The sequence below is a fragment of the Mastigoproctus giganteus genome, chromosome 4, assembly GCF_048544385.1.
Source record: "Mastigoproctus giganteus isolate SK-2022 chromosome 4, ASM4854438v1, whole genome shotgun sequence".
Classification (NCBI taxonomy): domain Eukaryota; kingdom Metazoa; phylum Arthropoda; class Arachnida; order Uropygi; family Thelyphonidae; genus Mastigoproctus; species Mastigoproctus giganteus.
Genome location: NC_143578.1, coordinates 38,249,598 through 38,272,331, shown reverse-complemented (window position 1 = coordinate 38,272,331; position 22,734 = coordinate 38,249,598). Strand labels below are relative to the sequence as shown.

General features: G+C 36.2%; 1 protein-coding gene across 6 annotated transcripts in view; it reads right to left on the bottom strand.

The window, feature by feature from the left end:
• Nucleotides 1–22,734, bottom strand: part of LOC150086632 (uncharacterized) — a 71,879-nt gene that overhangs the window by 26,427 nt on the left and 22,718 nt on the right. For 5 of the 6 annotated variants that reach the window (XM_090372650.1, XM_090372649.1, XM_090372654.1 and 2 more), the window contains exons 3-4: nucleotides 9,186–9,349; nucleotides 206–397 (exon numbers count right to left, since the gene is read on the bottom strand). In XM_090372650.1, coding sequence (XP_090228776.1) covers nucleotides 206–397; nucleotides 9,186–9,349 — 356 coding nt within the window. Of the gene's footprint in view, nucleotides 1–205; nucleotides 398–9,185; nucleotides 9,350–15,333; nucleotides 15,473–22,734 lie in introns of those variants that run through there. The other variant, XM_090372651.1, reaches the window with a different exon arrangement.

The window sequence follows — 22,734 nt, the reverse complement described above, 5'->3', positions numbered from 1 at the left end:
TACAGAATATTAATCTTAGTGATGTTATTAATCAAATTTGCATCATTGAATGCAAAGAAAATTTATAATTTATTTATTGTTATACGTATAGCATTGTCAATTACTGAAATAATTCTCTTTACACCAGATGTGTAAAAGTGACAAAAAAAAAAAAAAAAAAAAAAATTAAATATATTAGCACATAAAAAAAAAAGCCATTACTTACATGTTCTCTCATCTTTTCTTGGACACTTTTTAAATATGCTTCACGGTTTTCTTTATTGGCCTCCATCTTGTGCTCTAAACTTTCTCTTGTGGACTGCATAAAGTTGTTGTTAGATTCTTGCTTCTTTTGATTTACTTCTCTCAAGTGGTTCAATTTCACATTTAAATTATTTATTTTCTGGGCTTCTAGTGACTAAGGAAAGGAAAGAAGTTTCAATAAAAGATATTGGGGCCACCTCTTTGTAGCTGGTAAAAAGAGGTGGCCCCAAGAAAATTTATAAAACCAAAGAATTGATTTTATAAATTCTTCACTGCATATAAAAGTCATTAAATAAAACAAATGTAATGAAGCCATTTTTTTTAAATATAACTTAACATAGCATTAATCTTGAACAACAGTATCAAGATTCCTAAAAATAATTCACTGATAATTTTTGGTAAGTGTTGGTGACAACACTTTCCAAGAATCTTGACTCACTGTTATTTCATATATATTTATCTATGAATGCATTATAAACATAAATTTATTTTTAACAGAGCTTTTATAGTAGTGCAAATTGATTTTCAGAAAAAAAAAAAAATCAAAAATTTAGTCATGACAGAACTGCAATCTGACACCAGAGCAGAAAGGCTTTGTGTGTGTGTGTGTGTGTGTGTACGGTTTATTTCAATCTCATCAACTTTCATAACTTTTTTTTTTTTTTTTTTATGCCAAAACAATTAATGCCAAGAGTCTATAGCATTATTCTCAATCTGGGGTGCAATAAACTGTCAGATTTTTTAGGTCAGTAATCAAATCGGTTTATGTACAAATTATTTTTCTACAAACAAAATATACAGTGAAACCTGCACCATCCTGTTAAGCAGTGCATTTTTCAGTCCCTTGCTAAATCCCTCCTATGAACACCCTCTTTAACCTAAAATGCATACTCAGTCCCCCAAAGCTAATGTCATCTGGTCAGAAAATTACATTTATTTATTTTTCTATTCAGTCTGTTAGTATGAAAACAGTCAGTTGACTAAATATGTTAGTTTCCCCCTGTTTTTTTTTTTTATCATAAAAAAAAAAAAAAAAGTAATTGCTATATAGTGCAAGGAAGCCACAGGCTTTTGCTGCAGTGGCAAAGGGGGGAAAAAACAAGTAAATACAAATTATATGAGTCTCTCCTCACACAAGAAAGTATCCAGCTGACCTTTGAATTTAATCAAACTCAACCACCTGCAAGGGCAACTTGTTCCAACACTCAATGACTTGCTGGCTAAAGAAAAACTTCCTACAATCTAATCTAAAACCTCTTCCCCTGTAATTTAAAAATTTATCATCCCTATTTCTAGAAATATCTGTAACAGTGAATTCCACTTTTCATTTTACTAATCCTCTCAGAGCCTTATAAACCTTGATCAGGTCACCTCTGATGTGCTTGGTTGCCAAGTTCTGTAGCCCACATAATCTGAGCCTTTCCTCATATGGTCATCCTTCTGCCGATCTCACTATTAGAGTTTCCTGTCTTTGGACCCTTTCAAGAAGCTCAATGCCTTTACATCTCCATACTTGAACACAGTATTCCAAATATGATCTTATATTTGCCTTATACAGTGGGATCATGTGAGTTTAGTGAGTTCAATAAATCATTGATAGTATTCCCCCCCCCCAAGTCCAAAGATTCCCTCTTAATTAATCTCAATGGTTCAATACACCCCCTTGCACTCTCCCTCAAAACTACAGGGTATATGCTAACAACTCAGGGAACCTTGCTTGACTTTATGCTCAGAAGTTTTCCTAATAAACAACCATCTGTAATTAACATTGCTGAGCCTCACTTGCACATCCTCTCCTCAGTATGAAGAGTCTTTCGTTAGTAAAGACTAATGCAAAGTACCTATTCAGTTCATCCGCAACATCAGCTGGGTTATCTAAGACTTTCCCCACACTCAGTGCAAAAAGATCTGATTTGCTTTCTTCTTCATTGTATTCACATACATGAAAAATGTTCTTGTCCCCATTCTTTGCTCTCTTAGCCCATGCTTTCTCGTATGCAGTCTTGGCCTCCCTAACCTTATGTGGTACTATTACAGATAAACTTTTACCTGTTGTAGGCTTTAGTATGTTTCACTGCTCTGTAACTGTCCCATGCTATCTTTTTCTGCTTTATTGACCAGCAGGCTCTACAGTCATCCATTTTGGCATCCTCCTGCAATATTTTCTTAAAAAGGTATGTATGTATGCATGCATTCATAGCTTCTGCTATTTTTGCTTTAAAAGTACTCCATAATTCAAATGGATTTGCCATTCCTTGGCAATCCACCCAATTCACGGATTCCATATAGATTAATGATACCATAAAACAAAAATATAAATACCATACTAAAAATAAATCCTTGATTATTAAAATAAATTTACAGAATGGAAAAGTTTTTAAAAGAAATGAAGCACTGTTTACATAGCCAATTTCCAGTGCAATGTTATTACAGTAATTAATAGTGTAATAGCATTGCACTGCCAAGTGCTTTGATCTTTGATTTTAAAATCAGTTATTTTGTTATATAAGCTGCCAATGCATCCAGTACAGTTTACTTCCACAGAAAGTTGGAATTATTTAAATCTATTGTGCTATTATTTCAGGTGAGTAATATTTAGTATGCATTTAAAAGTTTTCTACTTATTTATTTTATAATATAGTATTATGAACCTCAGTAATGAGTAATTTAACCCTTTAATTTCAGCAATCCTTGCCATGTCATAGAAATGACAAGTCAACTACGTTCATTATAGTTTCACTTGTATTTTTTTTTTTTTTTATGAAAACCCCAAACAAGAAAGGTATCAAAACCTATAGTACTTAGTACCGTGCATGGGTTGAAGGAGAAGTATGGGGGGAGGGGGATCCCGGAAACTTTGCCCTAGAGACTAAACATGGGTTTCACCACTTCAAGCCTCCAATAAGCAAAGTGGTGGTATGGAACTCAATAACCACAATGTGCATTTTGCTGCTCATTTTCAAATCTCAAAGCAATCTGAATACCTCTGCAAACAGCATAGTAGCGAAACTACTAGACATAACCTTGATACTCTGAAGTCAGAGGGCACAATTCAATAATGAAAATCATGAGCACGTTTGGATTTGCATCACTGAAGATGCCTTGTTACAAGCATCCTATCAAGTTGCATATTTATGTGCAAAGAAAAGGAAGCCTCATACAATAGCTGAAAAATTAGTGAAGCCTTGTGCTGGAAAAAGCACAAAAGGAGCTTCAACATGTTCCACTATCAAATGACATGATTCACAAGATAGGCAAGGATAAGGATATCTTACAGCAAGTTATAGAAGATAAAGCTAGTCTGCCTAAAGTGGATGAACAGCTAGATGTTGATAGCTGCAGTCATCTGCTGGTGTCTGTGCAGTAAGTAAATGAGAGAAAAAAAAAATTAGAGTTCTTTTCTGGAGAATCATTGCAACTAACTACAAAAGGAATCCATATATTTAATCATATTAAAGACTTTTCTGAAGCACAAGACAGACAGACATGATATGATCAATGTACACCAATGGTGCCCCTGCCATGTTAGACAAAAATCCAGGATTTGTTGCATATGTAGAAAAGATGCACCTCATGATGCAATTACCAATTGCAACTTGCACTAACATGAACTCGCCACAAAGAAATGGCAGCAAAATTAAGAATAATTTTGTCTACTGTGGTGAGTGAAGTAAACGTTATCAGAAGGCATGTGCCAAATCATTGCCTCTTTGATCCTTTTTAGGAATAAACTGGTGCTGAGCAATACCATGCATCTTTTTCCACACAGAAGCAAGAAAGCTTTCCAGGAGGACAAATGCTAAATTTCTTTCTAATAATAGCAGTAATTTAGCTAATGACTGAGAGAGAAAGATTATCCTTTGCTTGGCATACATTGCAGATATTATTCATTACTCTTTAATAAATTAAACACATTGATACAAGGATTTGGGAAGAATGGCAAGGGGGGGGGGGAATTCTGTGCTTTTATTCAGAAAACTCATCAGGAAAAGCTTTTGATACTGTTGCACATGGAAGACTGCTGTACAAATTGGAGAGGTATGGAATTTGGGGCAAGCTGCTACAATGGATAAAGGAATGGTTGAGTGGGAGACGATAGAGTGATAATGAATGGACACTGCTCTTTGTGGACAAATGTTATTAGCGGAGTTCCCCAGGGTTCGGTGTTGGGCCCATTGTTGTTTTGTATATTTATCAATGATATTGATGAAGGTATATCAGGTTTATGTCCAGGTTTGCAAATGATACAAAGGTTGGCAGGGTTGTTAACAACAATAAAGACAGTATACTACTCCAACTGGATCTAGATAAGTTGAGCAAATGCACAGAGAAGTGGCAACTGAAGTTGAACATTGACAAATGCAAAATACTACATATGGGTAACAATAACCCAAGAGAAACGTACCAACTGTGTGATATTACACTCAGGGAAGTAGAAAGTGAAAAAGACCTGGGGGTAGTTGTGCAGTCAAATATGAAGTTCACTGAACAGTGCAGATAGGCTGCCAGGTCAGGTCATGGAGTCTTATCAATGATATATAGGAATTTTGCTAGCAGGGACAGGGTGGTGATTATTAGTATTAGCAATGGCCACATGGTGTAAGGAAGCCTATGGCTTATGCTGCACCTGCCAAAAACAAACAATAATAATAAAATAATAGGGGAAAAAATAAATTTTTTTTAAATAATAAATAAGAGAAAAGGAAATGGACAACTAAGTGTTTCCCTCCTCCCATAGGTAATTATCCAGCTGAACTTTGAATTTCCCCAAACTATCAGCCTCTACCACCCATGCAGATAACTTATTCCAGTAATTTATAACTCTGGCTAAAATAAAACTTCCTGCAATCCACTCTAAACATCTCCTCCCCCATAACTTGAAATTATGGCCCCTAGTTCTGGAATCATTTATAACTGTGAAAATTTCATCCTCATTCATTTTGCTCATAACTCTCAGAGGCTTAAACACATCAATCAAGTCTCCTCTAAGGCGCCTAGTTTCCAAGTTCAGCAACCCACATATTCGAAATCTTTCCTCATTTGGATGCCCTTTTGCTGATCTCAGGCGAGTTACCCGTCTCTGGACCCTTTCAAGAAGCAATGTCTTTCTTTAGGTGAGGTCTCCATATTTTAACACAGCATTCTAAGTGTGGTCTAACAATAGCCTTATACAATGGGATTATGACATCCTTATCTCTACTAGCAATTGTCCGATACATCATTGATAGCACACCATGGGCCTTCCTTGCAATCAGTCTACAATGCTCTGAGAACTTCATGCCTGACTGTATAAGTTATTTTGGGGTTACTGTTCCTAAGTGCAATACTTTACTTTGCTGGATTAAAGCATAGCTGCCATTTTTCTGACCATCCCCGAAATCTATCTAGGTCATTCTGAAGAAGCTCTGCTTGGCAGCGACCATTAACTACTACCAATCTTTACATTATCTGCAAATTTAGACATCACGCCCTCTATCCCTTCATTGATGTCATTTACGAAAATCAAAATGAACAGTGGTCCTAATACTGATCCTTGGGGAACCCCACTTCTTACATAAACCCAATCTGAGGAATAAGCATTATCACAACTCTCTGCCTCCTGCCCTAAAGCCATCCATCTAAGGACTTTCACTGCAATTCCAACCTGTTCCAGCTTATAAAATAACCATTCATGTGGCACTGAGTCAAATGCTTTCCTGAAATCCAAATAAACAATACTGGTATTATTCCCAAAGTCCAGTTCTTGAGTGACCCTGTCAAAATAGCTAACCAGATTAGTTAAACATGATTTTCCATTTACAAAAATCATGCTAAGTATCCTTCAGAATTCCATTTCTATCTAAATGATCCTGAATTCCAACTTTGATAACTGTCTACATGATTTTCCCTACTACTGAAGTTAGACTAACCAGCCAGTAATTTCCCACTTTTCTTAGAACTGCCCTTATGTACTAGGGATACATTGGCACTTTTCCAATCCAACGGAATCACTCCAGAGTCCAGTGATCCTCGCATAATTAGCCTCAATGGTTCAATGCCATCAACCCCAGGAGCTTTACTGGCCTGTAGGTGCGAAACTTTTTTTTTTTTTATTAAATAAACATGTGAAATTTCAACATAATTAATTACATTTTTTTTTTCAACTTCACTCCCATTATTTCTCATTGACGTAAAGGGTTTTTCTTCTGTAAATATCGATGCAAATCCCATTGTACAAGGCAATGGTCAGGCAACACCTAGAGTACTTGGAGGCCTCATTTTAGGAAGAACGTAGAGTTGCTAGAATGAGTACCAAGGGCAACAAGATTGCCGAGGGGATTTATTGGCGCATTAGCTACTAAGGCTATAATGCCTTGCCGAGGGGAACAAAGGGGTGCTCTTACCAAGAAATGCATAAATTCTGCAAATTGCAGCATCTGAGTAGGCATCTGTGAGGTGTTTAAGGCCTTGAATGGGTTGAGCAAGGTGAATGCTGATGGGATTTTCTCTTGCTCAGATTAAGAACCTGAGGGGGTATAGATTCAAATTGAGGAAAGACAGTTGTAGAATAGATTTGCAGAAATTTTCCTTTAGCCAGCAGGTAGTTGATTGGTGAAACAGACTTCCATCTTTTGTTGTGGAAGTTGATAGCCTAAATAAATTTAAGGCTGAGCTGGACAGGCATTTGGAATGAATGGAGGGGCAAAATGGGAGTTTTTTTGGCTGATGCTGCATAAACTTGCTTTCTTGCATCATATGCCTCTACTACTGCTAACTTCCAATTTGGACAAAGTGTGCTGAAGAGAAATTTTGCTAAACTTTCTCTCAAAGAAAGTTATGTCAGAAAATGAGAGAATCTCCACTGCACCTGAAGTTAGAACATTTGCAACAGTTAATCAACTCTTCCCAAAAATATTTTTCAACAGGAGATATTGATGTAGCACAGAAAAGGATACATTTCTTTTTAACCTTAATTCCACTGATGTGATCTCATTGAATTATGAGCCAATGAGGCTGGAAAATTTCTAGTATGCTTAACTAAGACCATTTCTATGGCCAAAGACAATGCTGGAGATTCTTGTGCCACTTGCAACAACACTTATGTAAGTTGGGATTTGTCACTCATGCATATCAAAACAAAAGCCAGAAACTGCTTGCTTAAATGTGAGAGTAACATGTGCACGGCCATTTTGAAAAAAAAAAAAAAAAAAGCCTTGTTTCATGAATGTTATTGAACAGAAACGGCAAAGAGTCACTGAGCTTGTAATGTAATTTTAACATTAAATTAAAATATAAATTTCTCTGTTTCTAACTTTTAAGAGAAATGACTTGGTTTGTTGCCCCCTACCCCCCAATCTATCTATAACATTTATATCATAGGTTTAAAGAAGTTACACTAATTGAATGATTTTTGGTAAGGGATGCAAGAACATATTTTGAGAACAAAAATGTGCCATTGCTGTAAAGATTAAGAACCACTGGTATACACCCATTTTAATTTATTCAAAGATTCAGGATTGTGCAATTGTCCTGAAGTCCAATATTTATAATTATTCCATATAAATATATTCAAAATAAAAAAAAAAAATAAAAATAAAAAAATTGGTTTAATTTTTATACTGTATTTAAATCTAGTTCAGCTATCTATTTTAAACCAATACAGCAGGAAATTTAGATTATGAAGAGAATTGAAACACTTGCATGCACATTATGCAAGCATTCTTCTCTGCTACATGGAAAATTCAGTTTTATCATTTTTTCTCCTCTTATAATGGTTTCTTGTCACACAGTTCATGGGAACAAACTATTCTTGTGGCTTTGGCCATCTCACTGCATATTGTAAAGGCTGTATAGATAATGGTTACATTAAAAATCTGTTTATGTTCTAATGGAATAATTGCTTTATAAAAGTAAACTAACTTCAAGATTGAACCATGTCCTGTCTGAAGTATTCGATTTAAATGTTGTTGTTTGGTTTTTAGGAGCATTAGCAACTAAGGCCATATTGCTCCGGGGATATGCGGTGTTCATTCCCTGACCTTTCCGCATTCTTCGTATTTGGTGGTGACGGGCTCGAACCCAGGTCTCTAATCAAGAAGCGCGTGCTACGCACTTCTGCTCCTTCCCACCTGGCTATGGAGGCGCCTTTTTCGATTTAAAAGAGTGAAAACTGGAATATCCTGGTGAAGCTGCAACTTTCACTTGAGACCAATTAAGTCACTTACTCCCATACCTCTATGGGAATTAAATCCACACTTTGCTAATTAAGCCATAGAGGCTCAATTTGCAACAGAAGATTTGCAATAACCATACAGAAGAAACTTAATTGTTTTTGATTTCCTTTGTTTAAAAATATAAGAACTAAATTTATGGGGCTACCCACCCAGTTATAGTTTAATTTCAATATGATTTAAGTACCATTTCGTATATATTAAGAATGCCAATTATTTTTCCCTATATACTCTTGGACAGGTTCACTTGGTCTACTGCATGTTTATCTCAAAATCCAAAATGTTCTCCTTAGCACCAATACCAAGCAGAACATAATGCTACCTCATATCCTTTCCTCCTCCAGATATATATAAACAAAAAGAAACATATTTGGAAGTTAGGAAAGTATTTGAAAAATAAATAAGCGCTTTCCATTAACATGTCACCACCGTTGAATGAAAATAGAATGCTGAAGGGAAAAAAAAATAATAAAATAAAGTAAGGGAAGGGCAGTTATTCTACATAAAAATAAAACTAGACTGGGTTATCTTAGATTAGTGTACCATGGTTTAGGTTCTATAGGACCTGCTATAGAAATAAACAGGTCCTGAAGAACTCCAGTACAGTAAATATTAGTTGTACATCTAAGTTAATTTTAAATGGAAAAAAAAAAAAAAACCCCAAGTAAGAAGTAACTGACAGACGTAAGCAGCATTTATATTTCAATAGAAAAGCAAAAATAAATAAAATACCTGTCTTCGCTCTTCTGCTGCTTTAAGTTTGCTTTCAATGTGTTGTACAGAAAGATTTTTAGGTGGAGTAGGAGGTAATCTTGGCGAGTCTGTTGTGGGTTCAGCTAGCACCAGTTCATATTTCATTCCTCCCTTTGATTGTTCTGAGGCACGTACTTCAGTAGCTGAAAGCATTTATAATTCATATCTGATTAGATAACAAAATTAAATAAAACAGAAATTTACACATTTTGAAATGTCACCATTTAAACATCAGTTTCCAGTTAACACATGCACAATCTAACTTTGTCACATTATATTTATTAATAAAATAACAGCAATTCCAGCCTCATGAAGTCATTGTACGTATTATAATTTCTTGACTAGTCTTTGTTATAGGTATTTGCAGTCTATCAAATAAACAATGTGTGAAACAAATTGTTTACAAACCTATTCAAGGAAAGGTCCAGAAGAAAAACCCACCCCCTAAGTAGGATTCACTGATACCAACAACTATACAATAGTGAAATTGTAGTAACCTTATAATACCGTGATAAATCTGACTAAAAAATGAATAACAAATGCTTAGAAAACGGTACTCACCTTGTATAAATCGGCAATAAATTTTTTTGGTAGCTGGTGGTTAAATTTAGGTTGGAAGAAGCATTAAAAAGAACTAAGGCGGGGAATGGGGTGAAAATATTTTAAACAGAATTTAAAATGAGCGCAAGGAAGTAGAAATGCAGATCTCCAATCCTTGGTTGTCATAAAGAGGTTAAAAGACGTAAATGAAAAAAAAGGAGAAGACCAGTGGTGCCAATAGTCATTACGAGGGACTTTCGCGAGTGTATTTTATTATTATTTTAAGATATTAATATCATAAGATCAGAACCTCTGTGTGACATATGCTGCAAGGAAATGTGTAATAAATTTCCTTTGCTTTAGGTAAATAGCATACTACAAACTTTTAAGTTCATGAAATCAAAATCTGAGCAGTTTGGGTTAATTTCTGTAGGTCATGTGCACCATACGAAAATTGTGTCTAGAAGTTGATTGGCTGAAGTCAATTCCAAAGAAATTTTAGATGTAATCTTATGAAAATATTACATCTTAAATGAAAAAGCTGTCCATTTCTTTTTCATAACTAGCAAAATGATAATGAATATATTTCTAAAACTGTTAAACACATATTTAGAATAAGAATGATGCTGGTCCATTAAGAATCTTAATAAGCCAACATGAAATATAACTTTAATTACAATAATACTAATGAAAAAAAGTTCTATAATACCAAGCTGACTTACTATTCCTTACTAAAAAGGAGATTCATTAGGTCATACATGCACCTCCAATAAGGTGGAGTTTCCACACAATATAAATAAATTCATGGATTTCTCATTCATCAGTGAAGTTGCTCTTCAGAAGTATAGAAATCTTGCAATTACTATTTCAGGTGGCTTTTTATCTAGACAACTAATGATATTATCGTTGGTACACTTGATATAGATGTAGGAAAGGAAAGGAAAAAACTGACTCGAGTAAATAATACAAAGGTCTTTGAGATAACAGAGGAGGAAAAAAAGCAGTATGTACTGGAACTTAAGAACAAGTTTGAGCTTCTGCAGACTGCTCAGGACCAAGATATCGACGAGGAATATTACAACTTTCTGAAGTGATAAAGCCCAAGAAACCTATAGGGAACAGAAATCCAAAGAAGAAAAAATTAGTCAAGAAACACTTGTCATGATGAACCAAAGACGACAAATGAAGAGCAAGAAAAACACTGACAGGGAGAAAATTGAGTATACTGAGTTATGCAAAGCCATTAGAAAGAGACTCAGAGAGGACATAAGAAGATTTAACACAAGAAAAGTAGAACAAGCATTAAGGAAAACAAAGGATTGAAATCAGCAGCCATGAGCAGTAATACAGAAAGACAAATGATACTGAAACTGAAGAATAGCGATGGTGTACTTATAAACAGCAGAGAAGGCATAATTCAAATAGCAGAAGACTACTATAGAGAATTATACAAGGAGCGAGGGAATGATACCAGCAGTGGGGAAGATGGATTGCAAAGTAGCAACACATACGACATACCCGATATTCTTCCTGATGAGGTAGAACATGCATTGAAGAAAATGAAGAATCAGAAAGCCCGGGGGAAGATGAAGTTACTGTAGAGTTGTTAAAATTGGGAGGAAGAGACATAACACAAAAACTGGCAAGGCTCTTCACAAAGTGCATTAGAAAAGGTGTGATGCCTAAGCAGTGGAATAATGCAATCATAGTTTTGCTGCATAAGGAGATAAATCAGAAATTGGAAATTATAGACCAATTAGCTTGTTATCCCATATCTACAAGTTGTTCACAAGGGTCATTACTAACAGATTAGAAAGAATACTTGATGAGAATCAACCGAAAGAGCAAGCTGGCTTTAGGACAGGATTCTCAACTATGGATCACCTTCACGTAATATCACAGCTAATGGAGAAAGCAAATGAATATAAAACACCATTATGCCTGGCATTTGTGGATTATGAAAAGGCATTTGACTCCATACAGCATAAGGCAATGTTTGGGCACTGGAAAGACAAGGCATAGATACTCCATATATTATGATTTTGAAGAAAATATATGAGAGTGCTACATCCTTTATTAGACTAGACAAAGACAGTAGAAAATTTAAAATCGAGAAAGGAGTTCGACAAGGAGACAATATCTCCAAAGCTGTTTACTGCTGCCCTTGAGGAAGCTTTCAGAAGATTAGACTGGTCGCAGAAAGGAGTCAATGTGAACGGAGAGTACCTAAACCATTTACGATTTGCAGATGACATTGTAGTCATAAGCCACGATCCCAAAGAATTAGAGGAAAATCTTAATCAGTTATGTACAGTTAGTAAGGATTTTGGACTAAAGATGAATATGGCTAAAACAAAAGTAATGATGAACAGGTATGCCACGGAAAGGGAAATAATGATTGAAGGAGCAGTAATTGAAAAGGTGGAGTCATATACTTATCTGGGACAAGTTATTAGCTGTAATAATGATAAATGGCTGGAAGTCAAGAGAAGAATAAATTTTGGATGGATAGCATTCAGGAAATATAGTCACATACTGAAGAGCAATATCCCAGTTTGTCTGAAACGTAAATAATGAATCAATGTATACTCCCCACCATGACTTATGGAAGTCAAACTTGGGCACTCACCAAAAGAATGGAAGAGAAGCTAAGAACTACAAAGCGAAGAATGGAACGAATTATATTGGGAATTAGACTGTTAGATAAGAGAAACACATGGATTAGGCAGCAAACTCAAGTAAAGGACATTCTTATCAAAACTAAAGAACTAAAATGGTCTTGGGCAGGACACATAGCTAGAAGACATGACAGATGGACTAAGAAAATAACAGAATGGTACCCAAGAGGAGCTAGAAGAAAACCTGGAAGACAAAGGCGGAGATGGATAGATGAAATTCATGAGTTTTTGAGTAGTAAATGGATGGCCAGTGCTCAAAACAGAAGGAACTGGAAAGTTGCTGGAGAGGCCTTCATCCTGCAGTGGATTGAAAATGGCTGATGATGATGATGATGATACTCCAGTTTAGGGTACCCCTCTTGTTTTGCTATGTGATGAACAGAAGATTGCATGAAGGGTACAAACTGAGAAAAATAGTTGTGAATTAGAAGGGAAAAAAAAAAAAAAAAAACAATTATAAGAGAGGTCTTGTTTCTGATCGACTTTCATTTGTGTTTAGTGAAAAAAAAAATGTTATGTTTTTAAGCGACTTTGGGAGGGATTCAAGCAAAAACTGGTCATTGGCCACTGCCAGGGGGGTACCACAAACTGGAGTTTCAAATAGTAAAACCAAAACTTCATAATTTCTGGAAAAGAAAAATGTTCTATGAAAAAAAGTTAACAGACAATACCACATAGGCTTTAAAATATGCCATTTCAAATAGCAGCAAATCTTATCCCCATTGAGTTTTGAAGCCCAACATGATGTTCCTACAAAAACTGAACTCAGTTAGAAAACCATTTCTTACAAGTTAAACACTGCAATACTATATGCCTTTTGATATAACTAATCAAGTGAGATGTATTCTCTCAATCCTCTCAAAAAAAAAAAATAATAATAATAAATAACACACAAGCAAAGTACTTCAATGGCAAAAATCCAGATGTGAAAACACCTATATTATTTGCATTGGTATCAGATAACCAGGTGCATATACTGATTATGAGAGAGAGAGAGCACAGCAGCAGCTCAGGACCCTGGGTGTGCCAAGCCCATACTCTGCCAAATAGGCAATCACAACTAATTGAAAACCCTACATCTAAATCAGACAACATATGCCTATTCTCTACACAAGTGTCCCTTAAAACCGTCTCTAAAGTACAGATTAAAGTTAATGTAAGAATGATGATTGAAAGGAACTAATGAAAATAAGAGACTAACCTCAGCAACCACTCCTTTTAAACTGAAAGTTAAGCACTCTTGCCTTGGGGGAAAGGGGAGGAGTTAAAGGATAGCAGAAATACTTTTATAATCCTCAAATACCTCAGCAGTTTACCAGATTAGCCAAGCAATATTTTCCCAGCTGGATTGTGATCCACTTAGGCATTATACTTCTCAAGACCAAGATGTAAAACATTTTGATGGGGGAAAAAAAAAGCAGGCTAAAAAGCAGGATGCAATTAAAAACTATTTAGGGGAAAATTAATAGAAAATTTGTAGAGTCCTAGAAGTATTAGCTATATAGTGTAAAAGAAATCCACAGGATTTTGTTGCACAAGCCAAAAAATAAGTAAGTCTTTATTTAAAAAGATAAAACAAAAAAAATAATAAATCAAGAATAAAAATAGATATAAAAAAAGAAAGAAAGCTTCCTACAACCTAATCTAGACCTCTTCCCCCCCCCCCATGATTGAATTTATTATTTTTTTTTTTATTTGGTAGTTGTTGGCGCATCGGCTTCTATGGCCATATTGCACCTCCAAGGTTTTTGCAGTACTTTGATCCAAGTCAGAGGCGGGAATCGAACCCGCGACCTTGGGTTGCCGGGCAGGTACTTTACCCACTCGGCTAGCCCGGTCGGCGATTGAATTTATGATATCATTCCTAACAGTGAAAAATTTGCTTCATTCATTTTACTATCCCTTGCAGAACCTCATAGATCTCAACCAGGTTCCCTCTTAAGGTGCCTAGCTGCAAAGCTCTGCAACTTACATAACTAAAGTCTTTATTTATATGGTCACTGTTTGCATATCTCACCATGCAGGTTGCTTATCTTTGGAGCCTTTTAAGACGCTCCATTTTTTTTTTTTTTTTAGGTGAAATCATCATTTAAAAAAAAAAAAAGAAAAAAAAGCTTCTTAAGTGTCATGAAATATGGTATTCACAACACCACAAGTTATATTCCATATTTCATTTACATCAAATGTATAGGCAATATAGTAGTCAAGGTTTCGTTTAATTTCACTGAAAGTTTAGGTTGGAATCTAGTTTTATAATCTTGAATGCAGCAAGGTTCAATTCCTCCCAAGCTAAAATTATCTAGGATGGCAAGGGATACTTTAATGTAGAAAGTAAAAATCTGACAGACTTAAGGCACATTACTGCACTAGATACACAATCACAGGTAACTTCCTGCTTTCTCAACAGATCAATGCCAGGACTGTAATAAATAATAACACACAAGCGTTATTCCCAGGTGTTTAGTGTCTTAAAGTTGTACAGCATTACCTAATCACGCAAATCTGCCAAAAGCATTTAAAAATCTGAGTGCCAGGACAGCTGTTTCAAAGCTCACTGGCTTCTCATCAGCAAATGTATGCCAAACTGTGAATGCATCTTGTTTAAGTGAATAGACAAGTGGTGTATGGACACCAAACTTCAAATGAAGTTGCTACACTCACCATATCTTAATATCTAAACTGAAAATTCTAAATGTTGCTGTAAATTAAAATAGTGCACACAAACAAAAGAACTTGTGGAAGAAATGAGTAACAGAGCAAGGGGGAATAGTAGGTAGTAAAGTAAAAATAACCACAGCATACTGGCAGATAATAAAAATAACCACAGCGTAGTAGCATCATCATGGAATAGCATAAAAACTACAAGTTACACTGATTTACTTGCAATTACACAAAAGTTTTATATTTACACATTTGGGTGAACAGAATTTTTCTCCCCTTTAATGGCATGATCCAGAGTTTAACAAGAAACTTTTCTCTAAGAGCCCTTGATCAGCAAGCAACTGTAGCAAATTTGAAATAGGTGAGTGCATCTATTTCAAATTTGCTGTGTTTGTTCATTATTCATCAGGAAAAACATTCTCCCCACCCCACCCACCCAGAACCCCTTGCAATGAATTCTGAAGAATCAGAAACCTGCTAATGTGATACAAAAATGTAACTGGCGGATAGTAAACGCCCCCTATAATAAACAATAGAATCCCAAAAGTGCGAAAAAAAATATTTAAAAAAATAATAATAATAAATAAATAAATAAATAAATAAACAAAAACTTTCACTTTGAAGGAAAACTGATGCAGTGTTAAGTTACGATTTTCGCAAAAGAGTTAGATTCCACATTGAATAATAGGCTATTGAGCTTAACCAAAGACGATGCGTTTGGACTACAACTAAATATAGCTGTTACGGTTATCGTAGGAAATCCTGTCTGCTATCGATCGATATTGACGCTACTGCAGATTCGGTCATCGACTGTTGCAAAATTAGAATTTATATAATGCTTTGGATATCAAACTAAATGAAGTAATCACGAAAGCATATTTGCTAATCCGATAAAATAAGTGTCGATTAAGTTAAAGTAGATTTCTGAATAACCGAAATGGGATAAGATGGGCCAACCAACAGAGCCCAATTAGTTTCAATAATTTATCTGGTCGCTCGATTTGACACGTGCGCTGAATTCACCGCATTCTTTTAGGACAGCGGTGTAACTATATACTGTATTAGCATATGATGCAAGAAAGCAAGCTTATATAGCATCAGCCAAAAAAAAAAAAAAAAAAACAAACCTTCCCGTTTCACCCAACCAAAAAACTTTCTAGTTCTGCCTTGAATTTATTTAAGCTGTCAACTTCCAGAACAACACATGGAAGGTTATTCCAACAATCAACCACGCTGGCTAAAGGCAAAATTTCCACACATCTCTACCACAACTGTCTTTCCTCAACTTGAATTGATGTCCCCTCAGGTGCGCAATCGGAGGTTGAAGTTGTTCAAACCATTCAAGGCCTTATACACCTCAATCAGATCACTTCGCAGCCTCGCAGGTGCCTAGTCACCAGACGCTGCAATTTGCAGACCTTAAGCCGTCCTTGGTAAGAGCAGCCCTTTGTTCCACTCGCAAGTCTCGTTGCCCGTCTCTGTATATATAAATTAAATGATTTATTAATTAATAATCTCAAGCAAAAAGGAACCCAACTGGTTATAATCAGGACTAATCCTTAGGGAGTGAAGCGCAACTAGACCCAAAGAGGGCCCCAAATCCCAACAGCCCAAGGAACAGATGGACTAAACTAATTTTCTTGCACTGGGTCCAAGTCTAGAACCGACATTGGTTATGACTAATGGGGAGGGTAGCAATAAAAAAAAATAATAATAAAATAAAATAAATAAAAAATAAGCCTACTGGAAATAAAGTTTACTTAACCTTTCCAAATCATTTAGGATTTAAGGCTAAGATGCCTCGGACTGCGAGAAGAGTTTAAGTTAGTGCAATATCATAGCCGAGTGGGCAGGAGCGGGAGTGCAGTAGCACACGCTCTTTGAGTAGACCGGGGTTCAAGCCCCTGACTGCTGAATACGGTCGATCTGCCAACCCGCACTGGACCAGCGTGGCAGATTATGGTCCATTTCCCTCAGCATGAATTGTTGAGGAGGCTTCCATCCTGCAGTGGGTTGATAATGGCTGCACTTTACTTTTTTTACTTTCATCACAAAACAAACACGCCACTACTGTTCAATGCACGAAAGCAAAAAACATGCAGTGCACTACATATGAGAAGACTCGCCTAATGGCAACTGAAGCCCATACCGATAAATTCGATTCTGGGAAACAACTCCAAGGAGGAAGGAAAGAAGGGAACATGGCAAAAAATTCAACCTTGGGGTATCCAACCCATAGCCATGCAGGCATCCAAAGTGTTTTGCATCCAAGTTTAAAACTAAAGTGTCACTGAATTTTGAAATTCAGTTTTTCTTCCTCAGTATTTAACATTATTATAATAATTGGATTTTTACATTTAATTACTTGGAGGAGGGGGAGTATACGTAATTATTCATTATTATGTTAATGAATTGATAGACTTAATATTTATATACTATTATATCACGTGGTAGATTAAGTAATTTATCATCGAAAGGATGCAATTTAAATGAATTGAACTTAGTGTTTAATTACTGAGATAATTAAATTTATAGAAAGGTGTGATAATTATACGACAATTGTACATATAAAGGAGTTATGTAAAATTAAAATACATTGTTTACAGTACAATCAAATATCATCAAATAGAAAAGTTGTAGTACAATTCCCCAGTGCTCTATCCCCCATAGGCCTGAAGACGGCAAAAAGTAAATCCCAGATACGTAGCCATAAAGAGTAAGCATTTGACATTGAGATGGTTCAATTCCCTTAAATTGAATCATTTTGATTAAAACAAAAAAAATTTAACGTACCATGTGATAAGTGTAGTGTTTATCAATTCATTAACATTGATTTATTAAATTTTAAAAAATGCAAATAAAGTTGATAACGAAAATTACGCATTTTTGAAATGCGTATTTAAAGGCTAAGAATTATTCCTACAGCCCGCGACTTAGTATTTTAAGTTTTGGCCTTTAGCCAAAAAAGGCTGGGTTAATTTGTCGAAATAGCATTTGATACGGCGGTAATAAGAATATTATTTTAAGCAATTAATCTTTTGTTTTTTTTTTTTTTTTTTTAGGAGCATTAGCAACTAAGGCCATATTGCTCCGGGGATATGCGGTGGTCATTCCCTGACCTTTCCGCATCCTCCGTATTTGGTGGTGACGGGCTCGAACCCCGGTCTAATCAAGAAGCGTGTGCTAGGTACTTCTGCTCCTTCCCAGCTGGCTACGGAGGCGCGGAGAAAGAGTGTGTGAACTGGGAAACTAATCCGAATTATATCTAAATATATCACAAGACTAACAAAATCTGGTGCCCAACAGATTTTTCCCTTTCCCCAGTAATGTCCAAAGCATACTTTCATTTTTAGGGAAGTATTCTATGAAGGGCTACCGGCATTTCAAATCATCTTAAGTTTTCCCAGGTACTGCAGAATGTACTGAAAAGTTGAGTTTCCTTTAGGTAGTAATGCAGATCTGAAAAAAAAAAATGATTTGTGGTGCAGGGGAAGGAGTTATGGAATTGGAACTGATCTCAAAACTCTTCCTAGGTTTTAAGAACATACACCACAAATTTGCTATCATCTGATTTCGTTATCCAAAAATGCCCAAATATACTTCCATTTAAATAGGTAATGGGGAAACTGGAAAAATTGTTGAGCTATCGCTTAACAAAGCGGTCCAGACAACTCAAAATGAAGTTTCCGTTAAAATCAGCCTAGTCGGGGTAGAACTGTTATACACACGACATAAAGGCAAAAGGAAGTTTTATACATCTGCAATGAATGCACCAAAGGAGAAGAGGAGAGGAAAGAGAGAAGAAAAAAAAAAAAAACCACCTCTGATTGAGTCTTGGAAGAATCGAGTGCCGTATTCAATTTCTCATAAAAATTAGGACCCAACAAGAATCAGAATACGTAATAAGAAAAAGAAGAACATGTAATTAAATAATCGCTTGGTTGCTCAATTGTTTCGTTTCAATACTGTGGCATGGCAACAGATATCAATAAGGGCCATTATCGGTGGCGAAATTATCAATCACAAGATCCGCCATCGCAGAAGGCCCGACCGTAGGTTTGGTATGGTTGCTTAAGATCACCTTCGGAAATCTTGCGAAGGAACCCACAATTTAAGAGTTTTGCCTCTGACCATTATGGGTGCTTTTTTAATTAATTTCACTAGAAACATCTGCAATGCTAAATCTTTTAGTATTAGCAGTGGCAAATGATGCAAGAAACCAAGCTTATACAGCATCAGCAAAAATAAAAATAATAAAATAAACGACGACTCCATTTCACCTATTCATTCCCTCTAATAGTTTTTCTAGATCTTCCTTGAACTATCAACAACAGATGAAGTTTGTTCCAGCAATCAGCCACCAGCTGGCTGAGGGCAAACTTGCACTTTATTATGCAACCGCCTTTCCTCAATTTCAATTTGAGCCTCTTGATGTGTGTGTGCAGTGTAATCAAGGACTCCATCAACATCGATGCTTGCTCAATCCATTCAAAGCCTTCTTAAATCAGATCAGCTCGCAGATGTCAGTCTCCACATGCTGCAATTTGAAGAACCGTAGCCTTTCTTGGTAAGAGAACCCTTTGTTCCCCCTAACCTATCTCTGTCCTCGTTCCGACAGCTTTGCATCCTTCCTAAAATGAAGCCTCCAAATCTGTATGCAGCATTCAAGATGTGGCCTGATCACTGCCTTCTACAATGGGATAATCGTCTTATCCCTGCTAGTAAAATTCCTATACAGTATATCATTGACAAAATCCCATGAGCTGTCCTGGCAACCTGTCTGCACTGCAGAGTACTTCATACCCGACTGCACAATTACCCCGGTCTTTTCCATTTTCCACTACCCTGAGTGGAGTACCACACAGTTGGTACTTACTTTGGGGTTATTGCTACCGATATGCAGTACTTCGCATTTGTGAATGTTAACTTCAATTGCCATTTCTCAGCCCAGCTGCTTAACTTTATCCTGCTGCAGTAACAGGCCATCATTCCTGTCATTAACCCACCTGCCAACCTTTGTATCATCTGCAAACTTGGACATTAAGCCTGATACGACTTCATTTGGAGTGAACAGCATTAGGTGCAAGAAAATATACAAGTAAATTGCACTTCACTATTTTTTGCAAAGAAAACTGAGTGTGTTTTAAGTGAGAAAACTTGACTGAACTGACCAAAATCAATCTCGCTTTAAAGACAAATGTTTCAAATCCTGCTAAGGTCAACAGACATTAGTGTTAGTTGTAAATTGTTCTCGAACGGACCGCAATAAGGATTTGAAGCATTGTCTTAAAAAATATATTTTTAAATTTTTTTAGACAGTTAAAACGTGTTTTTATTGTGTGTACCACTTCGGGCACAAGCTAAAACTTCTTTGCAAAACACTAGGGCCAAGTGTTACTTATTGGTATTTGCACTTAATTCTTTTCAACTCAAATTCATGTTATTTTGCGACAGTTTCAAAAATCAGAAAATCATAGTGCTTTCCATCACCATTTTTAAAATATAAATTCTACTTATACTCTTGGGCAGCCAGGTACGGTCAGAGGGATTTCCAACTAGCAAATAAATGTGACCGTATTTTGTGATAGAACGATTCGAACACGCCTCGTGCGTCACTACGCTTTCAAAGTGGTAACTTGAACACAGCTGACTTAGTTTCATGAGGATAAAATATGGCAAATGAAAAGATTCATTGAGGATAGTCACATTTATTTTAATGAAGACTCCACGGTTTCATTCAAGCAAGTCCTGCGTTGCAGCTTAGTCTGCACGATGCGTACTTCGCTGTCTGCCATTCGTTTGGAGAGGTCTAGGCTCAATTCCCTTCCGATGAGTGGAGGAATTTCCAATCCTTCAATGGAGAGTAGTTAGCTGACCTCAGGAGAATGGAGTACGATTTGCACGCGAGTTTTTTCAGCTCACACAACATGGCAGTGAACACATTTGTACAGAGAAAGCACAGGTGCTGCTTAAAAAAAAAAAAAAAAAAGTGCGCGCACACTTAAAGCAAACCCGAAAAGTTAGAATGCAAAATTCCTATAATTTTGCGAAGTGATTCGTTCCAGCCAGGGCGCGAGACAGAGTGCATCAACATAGACGAAATAAATAGCAAAGTCATCAATACAATGATTTAATACAAGTGGATGGTGAGATGCAGCACTGTACGATGAATTACAGAAGCATTTATTCATAGACCATAACATGGGATAAAATAATGTTGACAGCTTTATCATTTTTGATCATATAAAAATCGAACTCCCTGATCACTTGATGGGTGGTAAAAGTCACGAGGTGTTGAAGTAATTAAGGATTCTGGTTACCGATTGATTGTCTATGCGGTTAACAGGCATATGTTACATAAGTAACAAAGCGAGGGTCGACAACCTTTCTGGGTGGAGTATTGGATTCACTCTTGTGTGGCGACTTCTTTCAGGTTTATTCTGGTGCAAAATCTCTGGACTACGCGGACGTAGTCTTCGTGGAGACTTCTGTGACATATTGTGTTGAATTATTAGATGAGACAGTGCCATTCACGATAGCATGGATTACTAGCCATTGTACTATGGAAAACAAGGTTCCCCTAAATTTGCTACAGTCCACCGATCATTAGGATTAATGCACTATGATGGCTGCAATTATGAAGTTCTGGCAGAAGCTTCAGTCTGGAGTAATGGAAATGTTTTCTAGAGCGAGGAATCCTTTAATGTTTGGACTTGACGAGAGCCCAGAGAATCCCTCCAAAATAAGGGTGTCAAGCCAAATGAAGCAGAATTCTCGGTTTGTTAATATTCGTGATGACAAACATGAACAGTCAGCGGTGTTTTATTATACTTGCTAACGATAATTTTACGAAGTCTGTATCTGTAACACTTTAAATGTTGAAACAACGCTGGGGTATGTTCTTTCCTGCACCTTTCTATAGGTGTTAGCACACAAGAAAATAAAAAACTCACACTAACCATATTATTAAAAGCTATTAGCAGTATAAAGCAATTCACAAATAAGGGAAAATTTTATTAAAGCCACCTATTACTAGAACTGATCACAATGATATTCTAAAATAATTGAGCAGCTCTAATGTATGCTTTGAGTGTTATAAGGAAGTTCGTATTTGTATTGTTGTTATTAACATATCTTTGTAGTAAACTGAAGAACGATAGAGATAGTTTATTTTACTAATCTTTTCGTTCAAACCATGTGGAAAACAGCCACACTTCTATTATCGTCGGGACAGACAGGAGCTGTAGGCTTTTCATCCCACTAAACAGGAAACTAATAACACCAAGGCCTCACGGCCATGGGCGGTCTCAGCGTTTATTAAAAACAGCAACCCAATCTAATGAAGATTAATTTCAGGCAGAAACGCATAAAGTTTTGCGCGTGCTCGTTCTGCTTGGATAATTTGGCTTACTAGGCGAAAATATACATCTTGAATCTATAGCGAAGTTGGCGCAAACAATGAGCACTTATGTCATTTGAAGAATATTGTAGTTCTACCACTTCGGTTAACAAAAGATAAAAAATATCTACTTAACGCAAGAAAATGTTTGAGTTAAGCAAATTACGAAACCAACTATCTAAATCTGCAATCGCTGCAACTCTGAACTTAAATACAAATTCTGATAATGAAATTATACAACGCATATAAG